An 8,498-nucleotide genomic window follows, 5' to 3' on the forward strand; every position below is an offset into this window, starting at 1 on the left:
CCGATTCCAATTCTGATATTAGGAACTTACAGACTCCTTCCAGTACCATTTTGTTGAAAACCAGGCTGCTAGCAAGCATGATGCTTTTTTTTTCCCCCTTTTTTGCAGCTTCTGCATGCATATGGCAGATTCAATTGCACCAAGTTTTCCACATTTTGCACCCATAAGCAAACCATTAGCACCAGTAATAACGCAACCATAGGAATTTGTCGAGTTAAACCAGTACCCGGCTTTTGCCAGCATAAACTAGGCCGAGAGGCCTGAACCGAACCATTCACAGAATTGGTGACTGGAGCATTGTCAAGAATAGCAACCCATCTCTGAAAAGCAATCAAGGCAAAATATATCATTTGACAGTTTCCAGCAAAGACACAATCATTACGATTCGGCCATATTAACCACAAACCTAAGTTAAACAACCGCAGCTCATGCTCACCTAATCTATCAAACAACCTATCCAACCATTGTCGAAAACCACCATTACCAGACTGATAAACAACTGCTAAGCCAATTCGACGCCAAAATTCAGAGGTCTAACGACACGATTTAAATAAATGCAATTCAATTTCCTGAATTTTATTTATCGTTAATATGGCAATTAGGAAAACTGTGTAATGAGGGTTGACATCAAATATCTAAACCCCTTAGCTTTGCAAAATGATTCAACCTTTCCTTTCAGAGTGTGGATCTCCCTAATTAAGTCTGCAAAATTTACAATATACAGTTAGTAATTAATATTTGAAATTTGCTTTTAGTAAAATACTACCTCCGTCTCAAAATAGATGCAAATTTTTTAATACAAATTGCATGTAAAAATTTACATCTATTTTGGGACGGAGGTAGTACTATAGTTTTAAATATGGATGTGAAAATGTAAAAATTAACCTTGCAATTTCAGCACGGCTCTTGGCTTCTTCAGCCATCAAACTGATATCTCCAAAAGCGTGTTGATGATGATGATGAGAGAACAACTTCGACTCGTTTGACTGAAGTCCATGAAGAGTTCTCTGCTCTGCTTTACTCTTAGATATTGTCATGCTTGTAACCTGCAAAAAATTGCGAGGAAATTAACAAATTCTTTGGAATTAGATCAGTATAGTCAAACTTATACAGAATTGCTAATTCCTTACCATGAAAGGAGGGAAGTTGAATCTCCAGAAGCAAGTTAGCAGTATAAATCCAAGCTGTTGCCAAAAAATCAAGACTTAGAATTCTGATATGCTCATAAAACTAGAATATTCTAGGAAAAATCCTAGAAACATGAAAAATCCTAGGAAAATGACAGGCATCTTACCACAATACGTATGGTGAAGGAGAGTGGAGAGTGCGTAAATCTTCATAGAAAGAGAGTTTTAGATTAATATACAGGATTACAGGTTGATGATTCCTTTTCAAAAGAAAGATTTCTAGGAAATTGATTTCGAACAAAACAATTCTTATTAATTTCCCGAGTTGCAAACTTGTTCACAAAACAATTATTATTCTTTCCCGAGTTACAGTGTTGTTTACAACACAATTCTTATTTCCCGATTCGATTTTCAGAGTGATGGCTTCCAAATTCCAATGGCCGTGTTTAACTCGATTCGATTGGATCAGTTCGATTCGATCCCAATGCTAAAATTGTCTTTATCTACCCATCTATTTATAAATATCCTGTCGGAAAATAAATATAAATTTTCAATATAATTTATATATAAAAATTTATATTTATTTTTGAGACGGGACGGAGGTAGTATATATAACGCACAACCAACAAAGTTGCCACGCCTCGTTTTTCATTTTAATCAATCAAGTCGATCTATTTGTCTCTCACCCAATTCCCTCTTCAATTCACATTAAACTATTTATTTATAAATTAAATAAAAAGATTGATAGTTTGATAAACTAAAAAAGCCACAGTTTCTAATTCCTCTCCGATCCCAAAACAATCAGTTTGCCGGGAATCCAATTTCACTTTCTCCGGCATAATCTCGCTTTTAATCGCCGATCCTCATCATGAATCCCGAATAGTAAGCAATTTCAAGCTTAACTTTACCGATTTATTTATGGATCTGGTTTGAATTCTCGTAATTATTCATGATTTTTGTTCTTTTTTACCTCAATTCTGTATATTGTATTATGGTTCTGGATTTTGTGATTTTATTATCTATCCGTATCAGATCCAGTGGCCTTTGGTTTAGATCCGTTGACCTAGTTATTGATTGATTTCGTCGATTTTCAGCTGTGTTCAACTCCTACATGTATATTTTTGTGATATTGAGCTTCGATTTCTTTTAATATGTTAATGATATTGGAGTGATGATGATTTCGATCTTATTTCAATTGCAGCGATTATCTGTTTAAGCTTTTGCTCATTGGAGACTCTGGTGTCGGAAAATCATGTCTGCTTCTGAGGTTTGCTGTAAGTTTCATATTCTCATTTTTCAATTAGTTTTCCTCGCAATCTCTATAAAAATCATCTTAGCTTGTTAACTCATGTTGATGGCTTCGTAGTTTGTAGTTGTATTAGCCAATCATGCGGTTGTATTATTAAGCACTTTTCATTGTTTTTTGTGAACCAGGATGATTCTTATCTTGAAAGTTACATCAGTACCATCGGAGTTGACTTTGTGAGTGGTTTATATTGTTTCATCTTCTTTTTTGGATATGCTTACTGCCTTAATTGGGTGTGAAAGACTAATCCTTTTCTTATTTTTGTTGTAGAAAATCCGAACTGTCGAACAAGATGGGAAAACAATCAAACTTCAAATTGTGAGTTTCTATAAACTGCTTGCTGCCTCTTTTCACCCATAGCTGCGTTGTTTATGTCTGCAAGTTGATTAAAGTTTCATACACATTTTGATTTTTATATGTGAATTGCATCGATTTGCAGTAGTTCTTTTTTTTTTTTTTTTTTTTTTTTTGCAAGTCGCAGAGCTTTCCATTGCCAAGGGGTGAACCCTGTTTGTGCTCTTCTAGTTTGAATGTCACAGAGCTTTCCTATCACAATGGCGACCCCTGTTTATGCTCTTAAAGTGATTTTAAATCTTGTTGGTCGTGATTCAAGCATGTACATGTGTATGAAATTTACCTATTTCAAAGTGACAAAGTTGTTGCAATTCCTAATTGATGATTTTCGACATTTTATTGCATTTGCAGTGGGACACTGCTGGCCAAGAACGATTTAGGACAATCACCAGCAGCTATTACCGAGGGGCTCATGGGATCATTGTAAATATCTTTGCCTTTTGTTTTGCATCATTTCTATTACTCTGTGAAAGTTTACCTCACTCTGGTGGCTCTTTTTCTAGGTTGTTTATGATGTCACCGACCAAGAGAGCTTCAACAATGTCAAGCAATGGTTGAATGAAATTGACCGCTACGCAAGTGAGAATGTGAACAAGCTTCTAGTCGGGAACAAGTGTGATCTCACAGCAAATAAAGTTGTGTCGACTGAAACTGGCCAGGTAACAACAATTTTACAGCGTGGTCATTTGCATTTATGATATTTGCCGATTCAGTTCTGTTATCTGTGAAACTCAAGTAAATATTCAAAAGGCATGCAATTGATGTATCCTTTCTTATTTTTGTTCAGGCATTTGCGGATGAACTCGGAATCCCTTTCATGGAAACCAGTGCCAAAAGCTCCACGAATGTTGAAGAGGCTTTCATGGCCATGGCTGCTTCTATCAAGAATAGGTAGGTCTCCTCTTCTTTCTTGGTGTGTGTGGTTCAATTAGTCCCTGTATTTTTGCAAGAAACCTATAGTGGCCCTTAACACTTTTTTTTCTTTCCTGCAGGATGGCTAGCCAACCAGCCTCAAACAATGCAAGGCCACCAACTGTGCAGATTCGTGGACAGCCCGTGAACCAGAAGTCAGGTTGCTGCTCTTCTTGAAGAAAAAACTATAGTGATAGAGTTGGTTCGATCATATATGTTTATCTCGTGTTTCTTTGTTGCAAATGTAAAACTAGTTCCTTCTTTCATATTATTACATTGGTATTGAAAAGTGATTGTTTCCTCATGATGTATGCCTTTTCAGCTTTTATACGCTGTTAATTAAAAAATTCTATTCTTTGCTCGATGATGTATTTGATTTTACAAGAAAACATTGTACAAATTAGGGATATTGGTCAATAGCTATATTTTACCTTAATCAGATTCGCAAATTTGGGTTTAACTTTTTTACGGTTCTCTCCCTTTGATCTAAAGTTTAGCATCCGTTCAGTAAGCAAGAAGTTAGGGTTAACCGGACTTCAACAAGGTACCGTCGATCACAAGGTAATCTCAAACATTGAAATTTTAGACAGATTTCAACCCAATTTGTTGAATTACATGAATATCACTAACAAAATTACATGTATATAAGTGTAACAATCTGTTATTCCAACGTGCTTTACTTGCTCTATTGCTTCATGCTTCTCCACATTGTTATAAGTAACTTATTCTTACTTCTCTTACTTTCTTTTTCCTTTCTGTTAATAAATTTAACTAGACTTTGAAGTGGTTTATCCCTCTTCATAAGTTGTTGAGCTACTTCGGCCGGGCTAATCGACACTTTCTTAATGAGATCTTCAATGGTACTAAAGAGTTCATGCTCTTTGATTCCTAGATAAGTGTTCACAAGCTTCCTGAAAATCAATGGGCTGCAATTCCCCATGTAAACATGAACATCCATTCTACCCGGTCGTAACAATGCCGGATCCAATTTCTCCTTATGATTCGTCGTAAAGATTATGATCCTCTCGTCTCCGCAACTTGACCATAGCCCATCGATGAGATTAAGCAAGCCTGACAGAGTTGCCTGTGGAAAATTAACATCAAAATATTTGGCCATTAGTACTAAAAAATTAAAATACAGTTAATAAATGATACATTACTATGACCGTATCACAATAGTAGTCACGTTTGATTAAAACCTGCTGAAAGGAGAGGATTTACCCCAGTAGCTGAAGAGCGCTGTTTGTGATTCTCTCCATTATCATTATCACTATCACTATGATCATCTTCTTGTTGATTTTGTTCTGCTAATATTTTCTTCTTGCTACGATCATGTGAGATTTTCGTACTACAATCGATGTCTTCGATAAGCAAAATCGACTTATTTGTTGTAGTAGTAAGTAACCTCCTCAAAACAGCATCATTCTTCACACTTTGTAGCTGAAGATCATATATATCATATCTCAAATAATTCGCAATCGCCGCAACAAGGGAAGATTTCCCTGTCCCCGGCTGTCCATGAAGCAAATACCCTCTTTTCCAAGCCCTTCCAACACTATGGAAATAATCTTTCCGTTTCGTGAAAACGTCAAGATCTTCCATTATGAATTTCTTGAGATCCGGCTCCATTGCCAAAGTCTCGAAAGTCGAAGGATGCTTGAAATCAGTTGATTCCCAACTCCCTAAGTCTTGATCATAAGTGTAAATATCAAGATTTTCTCGATTGTTTAAAATCTCCTCAGCAGTTTTCAATACATAAGGTATGTATTTCTCCATTACTATCTTTCTCGATTTCTTCTTACACGTTAGCTCGAAATATCTCTTCTCATTATGCCAGAATGACTTCTTAGTCTCCTTCAAACGAGGAATCCATGTGACGACGATCCCTTCAAACTCGTCTTTCACCTCCGAGTTGACGGCGATTGCCGTCTTCGGCGGAGTTTTGAGGTCGTGAGAGTCGTTCGAGCCTAAAATGAGGCTCTCGGTGGTGGGGCCAACTCGAGTAGGGAGGTAAGCTTCCACAGCACGGTAGGTTTCGTTGTCGACGGCTTTCCATCTGTCTTCGATGATGAAAGTGAAGGTGGTTGAGAAATAATAAGAGAAGAAGTAAGAGAATTTTTTGTTGATTTGGTTTTGGAGAGTTTCTGGGATCAACTCGCTTATAATTGGTCTTAGGAGCATGATAATGGCGGAAATGGATGCGTAACCCGATAAAATGGTTGACAGAGAAGGAAACATGGTGGCTGCTGTTGTAAATTAATCTTACTAGACTCTTGGATGGAGTTTTGAGAGATATAATTTATTTGATAGGGGGGGAGTTTGGAGTTTATATACTACCCCATCCGGAGATACTCGCCTATTTTTCTATGTAATTTACGTAAGGAGTCAAGTATTTTCGAATGGAGAGAGTATATTTCAAGACAGATGGAAGATTATAACTAAAAAAACTAAGTGGTTGTCTTTAATCTTTGTTTGATTAACAAGGAAGTTTCTCAGTCTTTTTTTAATTAATGATGCAATGCAATGTCTTTTTCTTTACTTACTTTAGTAACGATGATGAGTTGGGGTAAGTGTAGTAGAAAATGAATATTCATAGACTTGACAAATATGTTCCGAGTTGGATGTTATTCTATACATTTTTCGACAGTTTAAATGTTATTCTATATATGCAAAAATAGCCATTATTATATCTTATAACGAAATTGTGAATCTTGAGGAGAAATGATAAAGCTGATATTTTGATTCATGTGTTCGTGATTATTATACGTGTCGAATTCTAATATGCATGTGTAATTGTTAACGTGTTACATGATATGCACATAAGAATTTTTCGTCAATGTGATCTTATCACTTTTTTTTTTCTTTTTTTTATTTACATAATCTATCCACAAATTCTCAATTTTCGTTCCCACGAATCGAGCTCCAACCTTCCGAAAAAAGAAATATCGAGCCATTACATCGCTATCCTAATTTGTATTTTTCTCTTCCATTTCAATTTTGATACACTCATGTGAAAACGAGTAAAATTTTTGAAAAATACGAAAGCATAAAGCATACGCGTTTCTTTCTTTTTTCTATGTTATATCCTATTTTTATTTTATTTTATTTTCTTACGAAAAAAATTGGTTGTTCTTTTAGGAGCAGCAAATTGTTGTATTCTCTCCTAATTCACTGTGTTTCTCTTTTATTCTTTTAAGTCAATCCGAAAAAAACTAATTAATTAATTCATAGTTACTCAACTTATGTTGCATTTTCATAATTCTTATACATAACTTCCTATTTATTAGTTGTACAAACTAACTTTATATCATATTCATTTTTATTTTTGAATTTGTTTGTTTTTCAACTGATTCATTGATATTAAAATTATAATTATATATTATTATACTGTATATGAGAGTTGTGAATCCTAATGGGAAGTTTAATTTTTCCCTTTAAGATTCATAAGTTCATTATAGGATACAATTAAATTTAATAATTTAATTATATGATTATTAAATTTATTTTTAGTAATATAATTAAGAATTATGTTAAAGAAAGAAAGAAAAGAATTAATTAGTATTGCCAAACCGGACGTAATATATAATGTAGAAGAATTTCAAATTAGTCAGTTTGCCAAATTATTAATCCATCCTAAATTTTCTTTAAAAAAAGTAGTACGATGGGCAATGGACATACTTATCGTACGATTTTTTACTTTAATTAAATAGTGAAATGAGGAAAATTGCATGAAAGAAATGATTAACTAACTAAAAATGATACCAAACATGATTTTTGGAGTCACGTGGGTACTTTTAAGTTTTGTCCAGTTGTAATGTTTTAATCGAATGGTACAAGAATTTGCTGCTCCTCTAAAGAATTTTTTTTCCTACTTACACATGTGAAAAAAGAAATAAAATTTGAGAAATACTAAAGCATAAACAAGTAACAACTAGCTTGTGTTTTTCAGATTTTCACCCAAGGTAAAAAAAAAACTACACATCTTAAAAAGTTCACACAACAAGAACTACACCATTCAAGTCAAAAGTAATGCTTTCTTCTATTATGAATATGAAATGGATAAATCAAAAAACAAGGAATTCCTATTCCAATTGAAATTGATTAGAGAAGCAATTCCAAATTCAGCTCTCATGTAGGATTTCACATTCCTTCATCATTCATCGACGATCCCTCTGACTTGCGGTCCGAGAATTAGTATGGTCTACGGTCCTGACAACCTTTTATCAGCATGGCTTTACAACATACCAATAATCACCACATGAGCACAAACCATCTTTGAAATGATGAAACCTAGTAGTATCTCTAACAATGATCTCTCTTCTTTCTATTGCAGAAATAATGTTAATGGCAGTGTGGCAGTCTCCACATACCCTTAGATTCTTGAAAACTCTGATCGGTAAACCAATAGGCACCTTCATAAGCCCAAACACAACATCTAGTTTTTCACTATGCCTTAATAGAAGTTGCTCTTTTAATTCCTCTTCTACATCATGTAATGCATATTCAAGATTTGGTACATAGCCAGCCAACTTCATTTTCGTTTCTAGTTCCTTCAATTTTTCGTGTATCGAGGCTAAATCGGGGTGAATCCTGTCACCTGACCTAAATTTATGTACAACGTTACCTACCTCAAGCCAACTATAACCTGGCATCTTCACCACATTATTTGCCTTCATCGATTTTCGTATCTCGGCAACATTTTCCCATCGGCTCATTGTGGCATAAGTATTTGCTAGCTGAGCGTAACCGGCTGCACTTTCCAGATCGAGATCGAGTAATTTCTTGGAAGCAAACTCGGC

General features: G+C 34.9%; 3 protein-coding genes across 3 annotated transcripts; 1 reads left to right on the top strand and 2 right to left on the bottom strand.

The window, feature by feature from the left end:
* The first annotated feature begins 1,995 nt into the window (after nt 1-1,995).
* On the top strand, nt 1,996-3,876 carry LOC139882515 (GTP-binding protein YPTM2). The gene is made up of 8 exons (XM_071866820.1): nt 1,996-2,009; nt 2,329-2,401; nt 2,562-2,609; nt 2,704-2,751; nt 3,139-3,210; nt 3,291-3,446; nt 3,575-3,678; nt 3,780-3,876. Exons 1-8 carry the CDS (start codon nt 1,996-1,998, stop codon nt 3,874-3,876), a joined length of 612 nt encoding a protein of 203 aa, XP_071722921.1.
* A 508-nt stretch (nt 3,877-4,384) lies between these two features.
* On the bottom strand, nt 4,385-5,937 carry LOC139882531 (AAA-ATPase At1g43910-like). Its single transcript, XM_071866832.1, has 2 exons — nt 4,921-5,937; nt 4,385-4,783 (listed from the first exon to the last, which is right to left on the bottom strand). The coding sequence occupies exons 1-2, from the start codon at nt 5,935-5,937 to the stop codon at nt 4,385-4,387; spliced, it is 1,416 nt and encodes a 471-aa protein (XP_071722933.1).
* Nucleotides 5,938-7,922: 1,985 nt separating this feature from the next.
* On the bottom strand, nt 7,923-8,414 carry LOC139882532 (pentatricopeptide repeat-containing protein At4g16835, mitochondrial-like). The gene has a single exon (XM_071866833.1). The coding sequence runs from the start codon at nt 8,412-8,414 to the stop codon at nt 7,923-7,925; it is 492 nt and encodes a 163-aa protein (XP_071722934.1).
* Between the last annotated feature and the right edge of the window lie 84 nt (nt 8,415-8,498).

This window comes from Rutidosis leptorrhynchoides, unplaced genomic scaffold (genome assembly GCF_046630445.1).
Source record: "Rutidosis leptorrhynchoides isolate AG116_Rl617_1_P2 unplaced genomic scaffold, CSIRO_AGI_Rlap_v1 contig28, whole genome shotgun sequence".
NCBI lineage: Eukaryota > Viridiplantae > Streptophyta > Magnoliopsida > Asterales > Asteraceae > Rutidosis > Rutidosis leptorrhynchoides.